Genomic DNA, 19,916 nt, shown 5'->3' on the forward strand with positions numbered 1-19,916 from the left:
AAACTGCTCAAAGATAGAAAGAGAAAGTTACGGGGGAGACAGATGGGGAGTTAGAGAAAGGGTGAGAGAGAGCGGAAGAGTAATTCAGGCATGCAGAGAAGTCATACCGGCTCTGCTCAGCCAGTCTTCTCTGCCACAGGGCTGTTAAAAAGGTAATGGCATTCTGACAATGTTGCTGCTTTTAAAAACAGGAGCTTTCATCTCAGCCAGTGGAGAGGAGAGGGGAGAATCTCCACTATGACATGTGGCACAAATCAATAATTCTAACCAACTGTCTCGTGAGAAAGAAAAGGGGGAAGAGGAATGCATGATATGAAAGAGGGTGAAAGAGGGTGAGAAAGTGCCATGGGAAAAAAATAAAGGAACATGAAAGAGACAGGAAGGGTAGGAATAAGGCAAACGGGGACAGAAAGAGAGAACAGAGCAAAGAGTGGCTTCAACACAGATGAGACAGTCATGAAACTGAATGCGGTGCTAGCTCTCAGTTGAATCCACATCCACAGTATAACGGAACTGGTAACTCCTTTAAGTCAAAAGACTGGTGAGCAAACCACAAGTGAGCAATTGTAATCTGCACTGACTAATCTGTCATGTTTTACCCTTCAAAGCCAAGAGTTAAGCAAGGCCTGGCAGTTGTTATGCAAGCTGTCACATTTTGACGGCAATACAACGTTGATACAAACATGTAGGCTACATCATTATCGATTGCATAGGAGTCGTGCAGCGCCAGCACAAATCGAGCTACAGCAGCAACCGCCTACTATGCACATAGCTGTGGGAGTGTGGGGAGTTGCACTTCTCCCTTCTCTGCCATTAGCGGTGGTTGGTTTGTGTATAGCAGTGAAGAAGAAATAATAAAATATTAACGAGGGCCCATTAGGAAGCGGGGAGCGGGTTAGCTAGGTGAGGATGAGCTCTAGAGGAGAGGAGACTAGTACAGCAATGCACCCACTGAACCCAATCAGAGGCAGAGCAGAGGCCCAACACCGGGTTAGTGTGGAGGCGAAATATCGAGGAGAACTTTGAAGATGATTAGACGAGATTCGATGAAAGTGTCAATCCCAGTTCACCACAGATGGTCGTCTTTGTGTGTCACGTGCGAGTGGGCTTGTGAGCATGTGTATATTTGTCTGTACGTATGCATCACAGGAGGTTGGTGGCACCCTAATTGGAGAGGACGGGCCCGTGGTACTGGCTGGAGCAGAATGGTATTAAATACATCAAAACACATGGTTTGATGCCATTCCATTCGCTCCGTTCAAGCCATTATTATGAGCTGCCCTCCCCTGAGCAGCCTCCACTGATATGTGTGTGTATCGCTGTGCAAAGTATTGAATAGGAAAGGAATAGCATATAGGTAGGACATGTACAGGTATAGAAACTGCCAACGGTTTTGGCCCAGGCCTCCCAGCGTCTGTGAGTGTCTATTTTGGGCCTGTGTAGCAGTCAGTCAGCGTGGGCTGGCGGGGTGATAGATCATGATGAGATTAGCCCCTTGTCCCTCTGCAGTGCCGCCGTGCCAGGAGTCTGGTGTCACTTTCACTCAGACTCTTTATCAATAATGAGCAACTGGCAGCATGCTTCGCTAGCACTAGGTCAGGCTATGCTAGGCTGCTCTTGGATATGCCATGATAGCCAAGGGGACCAAATAGGCCTAAAGTACAGCCATTACGAAGTATTGTAGTTTAACATGTTGGGCTAAATTAGCAATGTAACGCTAGGCTAATGTAATACCCAAGCAAGGGTTTAACACAGCCATGAATGTATAGCTAAATAGATAGATACACTGGTGGGACATATGTGGCTAAATCTGTTACAGTGCACTAGCTACATTCCAAGGGAACCAGAGACAAAAATAGTCCACGTGAATCATTTACAGACCAGAGGGACAAATGTGGGATAATGTGCCATAGCTGGGCACGCTACGGACTCCAAGTCAGGAAAGTGTATAGTCCATAACACAGTAGTCCATCAAACCATGCTCTTGTCCAACTGTAACACTCCCTGAGAGAGTGACAGAGTAAAGACTGGGCTCTGGGCAGCAGCCAGGTCAGTATTTTGCCTTCTCTCAGTGTTCTGTGACAGTGGCCAGGAGGGTCAATGAGCAAACAGAGAGAGAGACATGACAGGTTAGGCTGGCACTGGAGAAAGTCCCTCCAAACATGGGCAGTACAGGCCCTGGGGTTGGAAGTAACTGATTAAGTACCAACGAGGTGCCCATTCTAGTTTTCAGAACACGGGAAGGAAGACAGTTGATTTTGTACAACAGGGTTGTACTCACATTGTGGTTCAGGTAATCATTGACAGTCGAAAGTGAAGGCTATTAGTTACAATGGCTACATGTACAGTTGAAGTCGGAAGCTTACACACACCTTAGCCAAATACATTTAAACTCAGTTTCACAATTCCTGACATTTAATCCTATTAAAAATGAGCTGTCTTAGGTCAGTTAGGATCACCACTTTATTTTAAGAATGTGAAATGTCAGAATAATAGGAGAGAACATTTTATTTCAGCTTTTATTTCTTTCCAAAAAATGTAAATTTTTTGCAACCCTTCGGTAGTCTAACATACTTTTTATTTACATACACTCAATTAGTATTTGGTAGCATTGCCTTTAAATTGTTGAACTTGGGTCAAATGTTTCAGGTAGCCTTCCACAAGCTTCCCACAATAAGCTGGGTGAATTTTGGCCCATTCCTTCTGAGAGCTGGTGTAACTGAGGCATTTTGCTTGGGGTCAATTGTCCATTTGGAAGACCCATTTGAGATCAAGTTTTAACTTCCTGACTGATGTCTTGAGATGTTGCTTCAATATATCCACAATTCTCCATCCTCATGATGCCATCTATTTTGTGAAGTGCACCAGTCCCTCCTGCAACAAAGCACACCCACAACATGATCAAATCAAATTTTATTTGTCACATACTCATGGTTAGCAGATGTTAATGCGAGTGTAGAGAAATGCTTGTGATAGGAACGCGAAGCGAGGCGGCCATCTCTGTCGGCACCGAAAGGTGCCACCCCCGTGTTTCACAGTTGGGATGGTGTTCTTCGGCTTGCAAGCTTCCCCCTTTTTCCTCCAAACATAAGGATGGTCATTATGGCCAAACAGTTCTATTTTTTATAGTTTCATCAGACCAGAGAACATTACTCCAAAAAGTACGATCTTTGTCCAAATGTGCAGTTGCAAACCGTAGTCCGGCTTTTTTATGGCGGTCTTGGAGCAGTGGATTCTTCCTTGCTGAGCGGCATTTCAGGTTATGTCAATATAGGACTCGTTTTACTGTGGATATAGATACTTTTGTACCTGTTTCCTCCAGCATCTTCACAAGGTCCTTTGATGTTGTTCTGGGATTGATTTGCACTTTTGCACCAAAGTACGTTCATCTGTAGGAGACAGAACGCGTCTCCTTCCTGAGCGGTATGACGGCTACGTGGTCCCATGGTGTAAATACTTGTGTACTGTTGTTTATACTTGTGTACAGATGAACGTGGTATCCTCAGGCGTTTAGAAATTGCTCCAAAGATGAACCAGACTTGTGGAGGTCTACAAAAAAAAAATCTGAGGTCTTGGCTGATTTCTTTTGATTTTCCCATGGTCAAGCAAAGAGGTACTGAGTTTGAAGGTAGGCCTTCAAATACATCCACAGGTACACCTCCAATTGACTAATACTGTGTCAATTAGCCTATCAGAAGCTTCTAAAACCATGACATAATTTTCTGGAGTTTCCCAAGCTGTTTAAAAGGCACAATCAACTTAGTGTATGTAAACTTCTGGCCCACTGGAATTGTGATAGTGAAATAATGTCTAAACAATTGTTGGAAAAATTACTTGTGTCATGCACAAAGTAGATGTCCTAACTGACTTGCCAAAACTACAGTTTATTGACAAGACATTTGTGGAGTGATTGAAAAACAAGTTTTAATGACTCCAACCAAAGTGTGTGTAAATATCCAACTTCAACTGTAAATGATACTGTATCTTGTATATTTAGATGTATTTAACACACAAGAAGGTTATTTTAGGTCCAATTTCATTTTCATTAACAAACAGTGGTTTTGACATGAACCCAGAGTCAGAGCGTGACAGGTAAGAGGGTAAGTTCAGCTCAGTGCTGGTATTATTAGTTACAGCATACAGAGAGGTCTGTGGCCAGAAGTGGTCTCTGGTCTGTGGCCTAGCAGTAGGCATAAGTCCTGAGGCTGAAAGAGACTGAATGCTTTCACACTCCCCCACTCCTTCTCTCTCCCACCATCTGGTTCTGACCTCTGGCTCACTCAGCCCACACTCAGCTGGTCTGTTTCTCTCTCTCCCTCTTCACGCTCTCCTTCTCCTTTCTACTTACTGTCCTTCCCACGCTCAAATCTCCTTTCCATTCCATACTTCTCACATACTCATGCTCTCCCCCCCTGTGTCAGTGGGTGTTTAGGAGATACAGGTGAGGGTAGCCCCAGCCATCTGCTCCAGCTCTGAGCTCTTAGCCACAGACAGGTTACAGATATGAGGAGAGGCCCTTGCTCACCGCTGGGGAAGGATAGCGTTAGCCGCCAGTACACACGCTCGCTCTCACATACACACAAACTTTGAACTCACACGCACACTGTACACAGAATGCCAGTACACTCCATACACACACAATATCCTAACTATACTAAGTTTGCTGTAAGTGTCTAACATATCAACACTAAGGGTACTAAGTTAGTTATGGGCTTACACAGCCAACGCAACTTCACTTCAGAGAGAACAGATCCAACTACTCAGAGAGCCCATACCGACACTGAGAACAGGGACACACAGGTGGGGGTGGGACGGTGTGTGTAGTGGGGGGGTGGGACTGTGTGTGTGTGAGAGAGAGAGAGAGAGATGGTATGTGTTAGTGTGTTTAAGTGCATTTGCTTATGTGCACGCGTGGGACACTGGCTCCTATATGGCTTGGAGCTATGTCTAGAGACTAGCGAGACAGGGATCCACAACACAGTACGTACAGGTACAGACTGGTGTGTGTGGGTGGAAGGTCACTGAGGTGGGAGAGGAGGGAGAACATGGGGGCCATGTGAACTCACTCACCCGGGGCTGCCAGTTCTCGTACTGCTTCTGTAGGTTGGCTCCGATGGTCTCCAGGGCTTTCTGTGGACTCATGGACAGAGGGTCTGGAGGAGAGGAAACACAGACACCTCATTATCATAGACAGACAACACTAGACGTAGGTACAACCAGCACAGCACAGGGTGAAATGTACTGTCCACAAAACATTAGTGAAATGCAGAAAAATGACCACATTGCTCATAATACTTGATCTGATATTTACCGAGAAACATTGCTTTTCAAATCAAAGTTTGTCATGTGTGCCGAATACAACAGGTGTAAACCTTAGTGAAATGCTTACTTACAGGCTCTAACCAATGGTGCCAAAAAGTGTGTGTGTGTGTGTGTGTGTGTGTGTGTGTGTGTGTGTAGGTAAGTAAAGAAATAAAACAGTAGAAAGACATTTGAAAAAAGAGTAGCTATATACAGACACCTGTTAGTCAGGCTTATTGAGGTAGTTTGTACATGTAGGTATTAAAGTGACTGTGCATATATGATGAACAGAGAGTAGCAGAAGCGTAAAAAGAGGGGTTGGTGGCTGGGAAACAATGCAGATAGCTCGGTTAGCCAATGTGCGGGAGCACTGGTTGGTCGGGCCAATTTAGGTAGTATGTACATGAATGTATAGTTTAAGTGACTAAGCATATAAGATAAACAGAGAGTAGCAGCAGCATAAAAGAGGGGTTGGGGGCACACAATGCAAATAGTCCGGGTAACCATTGGTTACCTGTTCAGGCTTGGGGGTAAAAACTGTTGAGACGCCTTTTTGTCCTAGACTTGGAACTCCGGTACCGCTTGCCATGCGGCAGTAGAGAGAACAGTCTATGACCGGGATGGCTGGGGTCTTTTAGGGCCTTCCTCTGAAACCGCCTGGTGTAGAGGCGGTGGATGGCAGGCAGCTTTGCCCCAGTGATGTACTGGGCCGTACGCACTACCCTCTGAAGTGCCTTGCGGTCAGAGGCCGAGCAATTGCCGTACCAGGCAGTGATGCACCCGGTCAGGATGCTCTCGATGATGCAGCTGTAGAACCTTGAGGATCTCAGGACCCATGCAAATATTTTAGATTCCTGAGGGGGAATAGGCTTTGTCGTGCCCTCCTCACAACTGTCTTGGTGTGTTTGGACCAATCTAGTTTGTTGTTGATGTGGACAACCAAGGAATTTGAAGCTCTCAACCTGCTCCACTACAGCCCCGTCGATGAGAATGGGGACGTACTCGGTGCTTTTACACTGTTCATGAGGTGGGAAGGTAAAAGTCAAGAAGATCCGAAGTAACAGATCAGATAGATCCCAATAGTGCCATCACAATGAAGCAGAGATTCAGTTGAGACAGTTAACCCAATAGAGAACCAGTATCACATTCACTTGCCATTTGTTTAGTAGGGCTGTTTCTCTTATCAAATTAAACTACATAACACGGAGAAATCTCCCCAGCGCTTTGGATTGAAATATTGACAAGAAGAAATCAAATTGTATAAAGCACAGCGCGCATTATAGATTGAGATATCAAATTCTGCCCACAATGCAGACAATAACATTATTGATTTAGAAATCACCGGATGTATTGACAATATGCATATTCAGGGACAGACCATTTTTTGGGAGAAAAGTATATTTATTGATAGATATATTTCCAGTAGTCAGCCAGTTAAGGAAATAATAAATGTATATTGTGCAGTGTAATGCAACTGCAGTGAGCAAACTTTAGACGACCCTAAAGTGGGATGACACATTCATTTCTCTGCAAATGGGATCTGTAAAACGAAGGAATGAAGAAGAGGGTGGGCTGAGGAGGAAGAGGGTGGGGTGAGGAGGGTCAGAGAAGAAGGATAGCTAATGATTGTGCATTTAGGGTTATTCTACACAGTTATCTTTAAATAAACCGTGATCTAGACCGATGATTGACAGGTTGCATTGTCCCCAGTAAAAGTCTACAATGAAACAGGAGCAGCCTGTCAGACGCGTCTGATTTTTTGAATGTGTTAAATGGTTCCTTTCATAAAACGCTACCATCCAACGGTCTGGAGTTTTCCCACCGAGTTTCATGTGGTTTCAGTTTGTCAAACAATTCTATGGAGGCGTATTGTTTAATTATTACTGTCATTTTGTCTGTCTGGTTTCTTCTCAGTCTTATATGCTGTTATGAGATTACTTACAAAACTTGGATGTAGAGCTGGGCAATACGTTCATAATATTATATCACTATATATTTCTAAGACAGGATAACTGTATTTAATGTTTTGGAATAACAAAAGCTCTAAATATGCTTCAGGAGGAGTGCATGATCCTAGTGTGGCAACAAATACATTCTAAGTGGTTTTAAAATGGAGCTCTCGCTTTTCTGATTTTTTTGTTGTTGCATTTTCATACATTTCTGAATTCCCTTCACTAATTTGTTATAATTTACACAATGTTAAACATTTGTATGGTTCTGTTTTGTCAAAAGGTCACTTTTTCTTTTTTATTATTCTCTAACCAGGTTTCAATCCAACCTTTTTATGACAGTTAAGTACATGTCGGATAAAAAAGATTCACGACAGGCCTGATGGAAACAGCAAATGTCGGTAAACTTTCCAAATGTCGACAAAACATAAAAATAGACAAGTTAGGATCTTTTCGTGTCTGTAAAATTAATTATGCGAGAAATGGTGGTGGAAACGCTTTTTTTGTGCAAATATTGATATAATAACCATCATATTTTCTTGACTGCTACCGCAAGAACTGGTACCAAACCCAACTGCAGTCCCGCAATGTTATTTTAGGCGTATGTGACACAGATCACTTGCCAGCCATGATCCCCGCAAGGCAATATCAAACGCACAAAAATTGCTTAGGAAATAGGTGAGATTTCCAGAGATTCTCACATGGCCCTTATATTGTATTACTTGGCTATATCAGCCAATATGCTAGATGTTGTTTGAAGAGAGCAGAGTTGGAGAAGCACTTTCTCTTGAGCTATTTCTATAGCCTACATTTTAGAAGTGGGAAAATGTTATTATCCACCAGCATTGTTGCAAACCCTATTACTAGCCTGTTCAACCTATTTCGTATCATCCGAGATTCCTAAAGGTTGGAAAGCTGCCGCGGTCATCCCCCTCTTCAAAGGGGGAGACACTAGACCAAAAGTGTTACAGACCTATATCCATCCTGCCCTGCCTTTCTAAAGTCTTCAAAAGCCAAGTTAACAAACAGGTCACCAACCATTTAGAATCCCACCGTACCTTCTCCGCTGTGCAATCCGGTTTCCGAGCCGGTCACGGGTGCAAATCAGCCACGCTCAAGATAGTAAACGATATCATAACCGCCATCGAAAAAAGACATTACTGTGCAGCAGTCTTCATCGACCTGGCCAAGGCTTTCGACTCCGTCAATCACCGTATTCTTATCGGCAGACTCAATAGCCTTGGTTTTTCTAATGACTGCTTCGCCTGGTTCACCAACTCAATTCTCGGGCCGACTCTTTTCTCTGTATATATCAATGATGTCGCTCTTGCTGCGGGTGATTCCTTGATTCAACTCTCCACAGCTGACACCATTCTGTATACAGCTGGCCCGTCTTAGGACACTTAACAAACCTCCAGACGAGCTTCAATGCCATACAACACTCCTTCCGTGGCCTCCAACTGCTCTTAAACGCTAGTAAAACTTAGACTTAGGTATTTGTAGTTGTCCACATATTCTAGGTGTCTGGCTAGATTGTAAACAGACTCATTAAGCATCTCCAATCCAAAATAAAATCTAGAATCGGCTTCCAATTTCGCAACAAAGCTTCCTTCACTCACGCTGCCAAACGATATCCTCGTAAAACCGATCCTTGACTTCAGCGATGTCATTTACAAAATAGCCTCCAACACTACTCAGCAAACTGGATGCAGTCTATCACATTGCCATCCGTTTTGTCACCACAACCCCATATACCATCCACCACAGAAACCTGTATACTCTCGTCGGCTGGCCCTCGCTACATATTCATTGACAAACCCACTGGCTCCAGGTCATCTACAAGTCTCTTCTAGGTAAAGCCCCACCTTATCTCAGCTCACTGGTCACCATAACACCCACCCGTAGCACACGCTCCAGCAGGTATATCTCACTGGTCATCCCCAAAGCCAACACCTGCTTTGCCCACCTTTCCTTCCAGTTCTCTGCTGCCAATGACTGGAAAGAATTGCAACAACAAAAAAAAAATCACTGAAGCTGGAGTCTATTATCTCCCTCACTAACTTCAAGCATCAGCTATCTCAGCAACTAACCGGTCGCTGCAGCTGTACACAGCCCATCTGTAAATAGCCCACCGAACTACCTACCTCATCCCCATATTGTTTTTATTAACTTTTTTGCACACCAGTATTTCTACTTGCACACTCATCTGCACATCTATCACTTCAGTGTTCATTTGCTTGTCCTTGGCCTACCTGGTTAACCTCATAGTCCACCAATACCGGATCCGGGTTCGTGACTAGGGCTCAAGCTCATTAGCATAACGCACAATGCGAAAAAATATTCCTAAAAATATTTAACCTCCACACATTAACAAGTAAAATAGCTCAAATGAAAGATAAACAAGTTGTTTATCTACCCAGCAAGTCAGATTTCTAAAATGTTTTACGGCGAAAACATAGCACATATTTATGTCAAACCACCACCGCAGACATAGCTCATTAGCATAGCCAAGTAGGGGAAAAAATGCAATCAACAAACGCAGGATTAAAATCATTTCACTAACCTTTTGAAATCTTCATCAGATGACAGTAATATAACATGTTACACAGTACATTCATTTTTTTTTCAATAATCTGCAATATATATCCATAAATCTCTGTTTACAATGATGCATCGTTCAAAAAATGCTACTAAAATGTCAGGAGAAATGCCGATAGCTCCGGCAGATAACGTCAGCTAACAAGGAATACACATCATAAACTTTGACTAAATATGCATGTTTTACATATGTATAGGAAGATACACTTCTAAATGCAATCGCTGTATTACATTTATTTTTAACGTTACAGGTTGCGTTCACTAGGCTATACTAGGAGTCGGCGCTCCAAAGGTATCATTATGGCTCCTCTATCTTGGAGTCGACAGAAACCCAAAATTACCACATAAATATTCCCTTACCTTTGCTGTTCTTCCATCAGAAGACCTGGAAGGGATTATACTTACCAAACCAGCATTTAGTTTTCAAGTCTGTCTTTCGGTTCTCAAAATAGCCACATTTCGGTCGAAATGTAGGCAAAATTCAAGTGGATGCGCACCAAAACGTCGAAATTATATATTATATGTCGAGTAAACTTGTCAAACTATGTTCATAATTAAGCTTTAACATGTTATAAAGGTGCACAGAAATCGTGAGGACGAACAGAAACACACACGTCGTTTAATCGATCCTGAATGAAAGACATCACCCGGCCAGAGCGCGCGTAACAGTCACCTTTTTTTTCGCTTGGCCGAGAGGTTTTGGCTCGCTCAAACTCCCGTGAGCGCGCGATTCTCACAATGAGAAGCCCCATTGAAAGCAGGCTTCGCGCTGAACACGTACAGACTGTTCCCAGAGCGGTAGCTGTTTGGGAAGTGCGTGTGAGATGACGTCAAAGTTGGGCCAACTTTTTCCATGACAAGATAGCATTTGGGAGAATGCATGCCCTGAGAGTTCTGCTTTACATAGAGACAAAATTTAAACGGTTTTAGAAGCTTTAGAGTGTTTTCTATTCGATAATATTTTTTATATGCATATATTAGCAATTTTGGGGAAAAATATTTTCAGTTTACTATGGGCACGCACTTTCTCCAACAGGGGCAGTATAGAGCAAGAGTTCTAAGAGGTTAAACAAAAGTGAAATACTTTTTTTTTTATATATATATTTAAAGAAATAAATATGGATGATCAATATTCCAGACAATGTAGTAAACTATAGCCTAATCATATGCCTATTTAGGAAGTACATGTCCTTGGAAAGACAACTGCCCCATGCTCGTCATCCCATGCATAGGCTATAGCCTACTATTTAAATGAGACCACACGGGCACCTGATCTCACAGGTATGGCTACAGAACTGGAAGCAGCAGGAATGATGACAGCGACACCTGCTACGTTTTGCGTAGCTCTATAGGATGTAGCCTACCTTCTAGGACGATTTGCAGGCAGAGACAAATAAAACGGGTAATCAATACTCGCTCAGCATAGTTTGAAGATTAAATGTGTTGATTGCACTTCGACTCACGTTGGTTGAGAGCCCTCCACTTCTTTCCATTATCAATATGTATTTAGATACTGTAATAAACAAGTCTAATCATATTTAAGTTCATTTCATATTCAATTTAACCGCCAAGTGATTCTCTGCGCATGTAGGCGGCCTACTCTATATCAATGAGCCCACATACTACGCACGGTTGAACTCACGCCCAACTAGGCGAGGTAGGCTACTGAGGTTGAAGCAGAAAATTCAGTGTGTGTGTGAATAATGCGAAAAATATGTGCTGTTAATACAATAGGTAGACTAATGCATACAAAGCAGAAAGAGGCCGTTTCCAAATAATCTGTGGGACAACAAAAATATTTGCATCCTAGTCGTCAGTCTGACCACCCACAGCATGAAAAATGCCAACAGCGCTGCAATGATCTCTGTCGGGACCCGCAGGAATGCAGCCTGGTTGCAGTCAGTACACAACACTATGCTCGACATGTCTAAGCAGGATCAGATGGTGACATGGGCCCCAGCAGGGTCAGACAGCCAGGGAAGACCAGTCTATGGAACTCAGGTGAATTTTGCAGTATATTAGCAATATCAGTGAATGATACAAAGTTCCATATTGAATTGATGGTAGAACTACAGTAGCTACATGACAGCAGTTTAACATCAAAGCTACAGTCTGGGATGTGGGAATAATGGTCACTTCTATTATTGAACCATATTTTATATTCTTAGGTAATATAATGTATAAATGTACACCAAGGTAATTCTTTGTCATCCCTCATTTTTAGGAGGATCAGATGGTGACATGGATCTCAGCAGGCAGCCAGGGAAGACCAGTCTGACGCAGGTGAGGAACATTTCTGCAGATACAATCCTTTATTCTCTCTATGCAGCAAACACTGGACAAGCCAGATGCTATTTTAAGGCAGTCTGACGAACATCCAAAGTTGATTTCCAAACTGTATCAAGGGTTGGAGGAATTTTCCAATGACAAAACATGTAAAACAAAAATGTGAGGAAAACCTGGTAGAAGCTATTGATGATATGAACATGACTGGGCATTCCTCATCTCAGACATAAATTACTGCAGTTTAAGAACATACTATATGCCACTGAAACTGAATTACATGCACTCAGAAATGTAATTCCACTGCTGGATGTGTAAAACACAAAAGGGGACATATTTGCATGTTGCAGCGCATTCGGAAAGTATTCAGGCCCCTTGAATTTTTCCACGTTGTTACTTTACAGCCTTATTCTAAAATGGATAACGTTTCTCTCCCCCTAACCAATCTATACACACTACCTCATAATGACAAAGAAAAAAAACAGGTTTGTAGACAATGTAAATGTATATTTAAAAAATAATCTCATTTGCATATGTATTCAGAACCTTTACTCAGTACTTTGACCTTTGGCAGCAAGTACAGACGGAAGCCACTCTTCAATAAAAGGCACACGACAGCCCGCTTGGAGTTTTCCAAAAGGACCTAAAGGACTCAGACCATGAGAAACGAGATTCTCTGATCTGATGAAACCAAGAGTGAACTCTTTGGCCTGAATGCCAAGCATCATGTCTGGCACCATCCCTACGGTGAAGCACAGTGGTGGCAGCATCATGCTGTGGGGATGTTTTTCAGTGGGACCGGGAGACTAGTCAGGATCGAGGGAAAGATGAACGGAGCCAAGTACAGAGAAATTATTGATGAAAACCTGCTCCAGAGTGCTCAGGACCTCAGACTGGGACGAAGGTTCACCTTACAACAGGACAACAACCCTAAGCACACAGCAAAGACAACGCAGGAGTGGCTTCGGGACAAGTCCCTGAATGTCCTAGAGTGGCTAAGCCAGAGCCCAGACTTGAACCCGATCGAACCTCTGGAGAGACCTTAAAATAGCTGTGCAGCGACGCTCCTCGTCCAACCTTGACAGAGCTTGAGAGAATCTGCAGAGAAGAATGGGAGAAACTTCCCAAATACACTTGTGCCAAGCTTGTAGCATCATACCCAAGAAGACTCAAGGCTTTGTGGCCACTCCACCATAAAGGCCTGATTTGTGGATTGCCGCAGAGATGGTTGTACTTCTGGAAGGTTCTCCCATCTCCACAGAGGAACTTTGGACCTCTGTCAGGTTTCTTGGTCACCTCCCTGACCAAGGCCCTTCTCCTCCGATTGCTTAGTTTGGCTGGGTGGCCAGCTCTAGGAAGAGTCATGGTGGTTCCAAATGTCATCCCTTTGAGAATGATGGAAGCCACTGTGTTCTTGGGGACCTTCAATGCTGCAGAAATGTTTTGGTACCCTTCCCCCAGATCTGTTCAGCGACAAAAATCATGTCTCAGAGCTTGACCGAAAATTCCTTCGACCTTTCCAAATCATGCCCAATCAATTGAATTCACCACAGGTGGACTCTAATAAAGTTGTAGAACCATCCCAAGGTTGATCAATGGAAACAGGATGCACCTGAGCTCAATTTTAAGTCTCATATCAAAGGGTTTGAAACTTCTCTTTTTTAAGTACATAACTTGTGCAAATATATAAACTAGCAAACATTTCTAAAAACCTGTTTTCGCTTTGTGATTATGGGGTATTGTGTGTAGATTCATGAGGAAAACATCTTATTTAATCCATTTTAGAATATGGCTGTAATGTAACAAAATGTGGAAAAAGTCAAGGGGTCTGAATACTTTCTGAATGCACTGTATGGTCTTGTGAAGGTTGGCTGAATTCTGAGAGTATGTTCTTTTATCTCAGCATGTCTAAAGATTCTCCCTCCTCCCCGGTTTGTTTGCTTGGAAATATTGATACTTAAACTTAAGAAACTGTGTAACCAAGCATTTATAGGGGCTAAGAAATGCATTGCCATTAATTGGAAGGTTGGTTATCCTCCGACAATGTCAAGTTAAGTATCACTAGATGTGATTTATTACAAGACTAAGGCTACACTGAATAACTTTTACAAGGTCTGGATGCCTTATATGGAATACAGTTCGACTAAAGGAGTCTGAAAAACATGCCCACATCAGGGGAGATACCTATTTAGGCAATCCCTGGTTGCCGTCCTGTGAGTTGTCACTCGGTCCTTGGCCTAACACACCTGAAATCAACACTGAATGTTTCACTAAGATCCTAAAACTGAGCGGGGTGTGACTGAACAGGGAATAAAAAAATATAGGTATGACTGAACGGGGAAGAAATTGTGTTGGGAAAGTTGAGTTATTGACTAGACTGGTGGGGGTCGGGGTGAAGGCGGTTCAGGCTGGCTGAAATTTGATTAAGTGGATGTCTTAATAAAATACATCAAGTCTTTATATTTTAGTCACGAGTTGCTCATTTGTTAGGCTATTGGTTAAAGGTGAAACAATATTTATTATTGAATTACCTTTGATTTAGTTCAGTCTTATTAATCACTTACCTAGCTTGATGACGGAGGGCATTTTGGCTTACTTTCTGTTCTAAAGAGACAGCACATTGGATTGTGTAAAAAATGTGGGAATTAATCTTTAGATGCCCGGCCCACTTCTAAAATCAAAGTAGAGCCCCTGGATTATTTTATTAAAGTGAAACAACGTGTCGGTTTGCTGCTTTCGTTAAATCATGCATAGCTGATCTTTATATGGCCTAAAACCAATGTGTTCATATGGGCAGAATATTAGGCTATAGCACACTGAACTTTCATCAGTCATGAAATTAGAACATTCCAATGAAACAAAATTACCTTGGTGAAAGAGCGACATTTGGACGTTTCAATTAAAAATGACTGTCACATGAATATAAAAAAGTAAAACATTGTGATTTTAGAGACAAAGTAACAGCCTATGATTAGGCTCAGAGGAAGACCCAAACAATTGCCAAGGACTCCAGCCACCCTCATCATAGACTGTTCTCTCTGCTACCGCACAATATACACAGACTAAAGACCTACCCGAGATTCAACTTGTAGGCAAGGGCATATTTTAAAACTATTTTGATACTCGCCTCATGTCTTGACAATATGAATGAGAAAGTAGTCCATTTAGTTTTGAAATCAGTAGTGATCTCTCCCATTTCCAATAAAAAGAATATGCTTGAGAGATTCACAAGGCTATAACAGTGCTGCCCTAACCTGGCCGGCAAGGAATAATAGGCACAAACTTAATAAAATACTTAAAATAGAGTTCTTAACTTAAGATTCTCACCAAGACAGTCAAGACAGACAAACAGTACACAAGAATAATATAGGCTATTTTAAGAGATTTAAGAGACTGAATGCAAATGTATGCTGTAAATGAACAATAACTAGGCCCAATCTATCAACTACCAGATATGAATAAATGGGTTGGATGGATGGCTTTGATTGTTCAGCAATCTAATTGCAAATCATTCATATGCTATTAATACAAATATTCTTCTTAAAAAGATCTTGCTACCCTCAGCATTCATCATTCTTGGAAGAGGTCAGAACAAGCAACAGGGAAGTCACCAGAGAATCATAACCAGGGGCTCAGCCCTGAAAACCAGGGACTAACGGGGTACCGGCAAATCATTGTATTTGTGGGTCTGAGAAAACGACCCATGTCTTAAATGCAAGAGTGGATGAATACACAGATAGTAAGCCTGCAATAGGAGGAGGAAATTCTAGTCCACCAACTTTCCAGGAGCACTCACTTATCCAAAGTCCTGGTGATGTCCCTGACAAGCAATGGAAACCGAATTCATCCTCTTCGTGCTTCCCAAAAATACCCTGGCGCATGAAGGCTTCATCTACTGACGGAAATGACACTGCAAATAAGTCCTTCTGGAAGTGCATCGAATATAATGTTTTCGAATGCAGAGGTCGCGTTATGCTCACTGACGGGGTTATCTCCAAGTTATAATGGATACGCAGTTCTTTCAGCGCCCGGAACATCAACTAGATGAGCTCAGGACTTTCAAGGTAACATGGGTTGGGGAGAAGGTTGGACACATAAGAAAGCCAATATTTCCCATAGGTATGTCTTGTTTAAGATAATAATGGCTTTATTATGTGTGTGTGTTTTTTGAATATGGAATAGGTTATGCAAGTGTGTGTGTGTGTGTGTGTGTGTGTGTGTGTGTGTGTGTGTTCTTACCGATCCAGCACTCCAGTCTAGCGCAGGGTGACGTCTTGACCACGTCAGGAGGGTCCACCCCCACGTTGAGACACAACACCAGGGCCACACTCACTGTCTTCATCTGGGGGGGAGACAGAGAAGTCAATACACATGCCTCTGAACACACTTTATTGGGATTATTTCTCAGATAAACCCATGCACTCATATACAGAGTGAAGAGACCCTGTTTATTTACATTATTTGGGTGAAGGATGTTCACATTTCACAGAGGCGCTCAGACTTGACTCCTCATACACACACTACACAGCTCTGGGGCAGGCATCTGACAACAATGTCAGCCCCTTGATTGTACTTCAATTTAATATCAGATATGCATCTTTTCCTTTCAAGACGAATCAACGCGTATCGAGGGGCAACGTAGCCTACGTTTTTTGTTCTCCCACTTTCCTCTGGTAGTGGACTTTTATTCCGGTAAAACATCATTTTCAACAGCGCATAGATAACCTAGCAAATGACATTGGTTGTCACTCTACTAACAGCATAATATCACACAAGCTATTTTAGCATTTGAATGCTGAAGGTGCAAGATCAGGAACAGGCCGCCTACCTGGCGAAGCTGGACAAGGTGCTCAGTTTGACTAGGCTACTGACATTGCCTTGGGTTGTTCGGCATACAAAATGACTCAGTTACAGGCTTAGTTCCACACTGAAGGAGGGGACGCATCAGTTGTCCCAATAGGAGGTATTTTCGGAAGGTAGAAAGAATGTAATGTGAGACAAAAAAGTGAAATGGCGATTGAATCGATTTTCTGGCCGATGCATGCTACATTTCTTCAAAAAAAATCTTTAATTAATATCAATTAATTTTTGCAATAATGATACCGTCAGCCCAGCAGTCTTGACCGACTGTTAGGCTGAGAGTCTAGCCTTTACAGACGATGTACAGTTTTTATATAGCTGATACCAAGATTGCCTAGTCAGTCACTTCTAACCTTCCCATAAGCCACCTTGGTTATCTACACAGGATGGTCTTTTACTGTCTCATCTTCCTGGCATCTGGGAAACTATGAGGCATTGTTCTTAACTCTTCCAGGCTCTCTATCGAGTCACGCACACCACATCTTGTCTACAGAATGCTAGCTTTAAATCACCAACACAAATCAATTGTCAGCTTCAAGCTATCTCTAGTAGAACCCATATCCTAAACACCCAGACTAGCTGCAGGGTGCTAGAGTGGAGACCATAAAACACAGCATTAGCAGGACAGAAATATCTTACTGTTCGTTAAGTAAATAATTGTTACATAGCCAACAAATAAGGTGAAAACGTAATTTTTCCCTCACAGGTCCAACTCGTATAGTTGAATTGTTACCTCCCTATCCAGCACCATATTTTACAGTAGGGATGAGGTATTTCTCCATATTAATTGTTCTTTCAAAGGCTAAACCCACCGCTGGTGTGCGTGGCCAAAGACCTTTATGTTCGTGTCATATGACCATAGCACCGGTGCCAATCTAAGTGCCAATGCCGTTTAGCATACTCCAGGCGGTGCCATGGTCAGATGACATGGAAATGGAGCTCTTTGGCCACGCACACCATTGGTGGGTTTGGCCTTCTATTTGTACACACACAAACTCCCGCAGGCGTCCAACACGGCAAAACTTCAGCCCCTTGTTTGTCCTTCAAATATTGGGAAAAAGTGCTCTTGCGATAATTAGTATTTTTCATTACTTGAGGTGTCCTGAGGTAAGATCGTTTTTTTGGACAGCCATACACACTATTTTGACCTTGCCCTCTGGCATGGATGGATCCATTGGCACGTCTGTATAGTTGGCATAGCCTGACGTGACTTTGCAATTCTGAACCACTGAGTGCTGCTGACCTGATCTGGAGAGTGAAGTGCCATGTTGTCTATCAACAAGACTGAGGCTGGGTCCAACACTATGCCAAGCACTAGACTATAGAGAACACACCAAAAGAGTTCTGCTTGGAAAGGAGGGAAGAACTTAAACTTCTCTTTGAAGTCTGTAGACTGTCACGACTCCGATACAAGTCACAATTCAGTGTATATGTGCTTTCTGTAATAAAAATAGATGTTTTAAAATATTTTTTTTTAAACAGTCACAACTTTGTATATAAAACTTGCCCAGATATCGCTTAATGATACAGTAGAAAGACCACATTTACAGGTGATTGATATGTCTCCCAAGGACTTTCCAAGAAAGGTCTATTGAAATGAATTTAATTGAATGTGTGCCTGGATAACTGAAGTTAATGGAACTCTGTAGCTGACAAACAGAAAGGCCGAAGCTCATTGCAGACAGAAGGGTATTGAATTCAATATGTGCCTGATCTATGGTGGTTAGCAGAGTTCTGTAGCTACTGCTCCTACCAGGCAGTTTACTGTAGTGTAGACTGGTCTGATCGAGAAGAAGTCCAGGGGGACAGGAAACAGGGTCAGGTAAACATGTGCACCTGAACACAGATTAATCCATTGGGGCACACATGGACATACACAAACAGAGAGGGAACGAGAGAACAGAGAGGGCAGTCTGAAACCCTGCACTGATTACTAGCCGTGTTACACAAACAGAGAGGGAACGAGAGAACAGAGAGGGCAGTCTGAAACCCTGCACTGATTACTAACCGTGTTACACAAACAGAGAGGGAACGAGAGAACAGAGAGGGCAGTCTGAAACCCTGTGTTACTAGCCTTGTGCATCTTTTCTCAACGCCTGAGTAATAGTCTAAATGAGCAAGCTCACGTCAGTGACCACGTTTACATGCACATAGTATCCGGAATAATAGCCCAATCCCGATTAAGGTATCATTTCAGGATAAGCCGTTTACATGCAGCTTTGTCATTCCACTCACGAGTATCTCTGTATCCATGAATTTAAAAAAGAACATTCCTAATTTGCCCCGGGACATCAGTTTATTTTTTTAGCGGGATGCGGGACAAGAAAAAAAAAAAAAAAATATGCCTCATTTAGATATTTCTTCTGCTTAGAATTTCTGACATTAGGTAGGTTATTTGTTGGTCAACTTAAATAAAATTACATATATGCAGCTTCTCTTCTGTCATTACTTGATGCTCTAGAATACTAAATAAAGCCTTGATCACCAGAATGTCAGGAAATGATAGAATGAATACATACATCTAGTTGACATATGTAAAGTTCTATCATTTCTGCTTCTCTCATGGCGAGAAGACATTTAGGGGCCGGGGAGAATTTCCATGCAAATTTCCCAATGACATGAACCGTGAGATTTGCGTTTTTTAAATAACTCTAAAAAATGAGTAAAAAAATTAAAAGGCAGGTTTAAGGTTCTGAATGAAAGATGAAGACGTATTTCCTGGACGTTTTGGTCATTCAGCAGAGGATCCAGACCGACTGACAGTCAGTGCATGCATTCAACTAAGGTAGATAAACAACATATCAGTCATAGTAAGAAAAAAACATTCCTGTAACCATTACTGAGAATGTTGTTGAAGTGGTCAGTTGGTTGGACTCCTTTCAAAGTCACTGCCAATTTAAGCGTTTTTGAACTTAAAGTGCATGG

The 19,916-nt window shown here is 42.4% G+C and overlaps 1 protein-coding gene across 1 annotated transcript in view; it reads right to left on the minus strand.

Moving 5' to 3' along the window:
* Positions 1 to 19,916, minus strand: part of LOC115142582 (regulatory-associated protein of mTOR) — a 172,780-nt gene that overhangs the window by 139,196 nt on the left and 13,668 nt on the right. The window contains 2 exon segments of the mRNA XM_029682143.2: positions 5,071 to 5,153; positions 16,371 to 16,473. Coding sequence (XP_029538003.2) covers positions 5,071 to 5,153; positions 16,371 to 16,473 — 186 coding nt within the window.

Source organism: Oncorhynchus nerka, linkage group LG15 (genome assembly GCF_034236695.1).
Source record: "Oncorhynchus nerka isolate Pitt River linkage group LG15, Oner_Uvic_2.0, whole genome shotgun sequence".
NCBI classification, from domain to species: Eukaryota; Metazoa; Chordata; class Actinopteri; order Salmoniformes; family Salmonidae; genus Oncorhynchus; species Oncorhynchus nerka.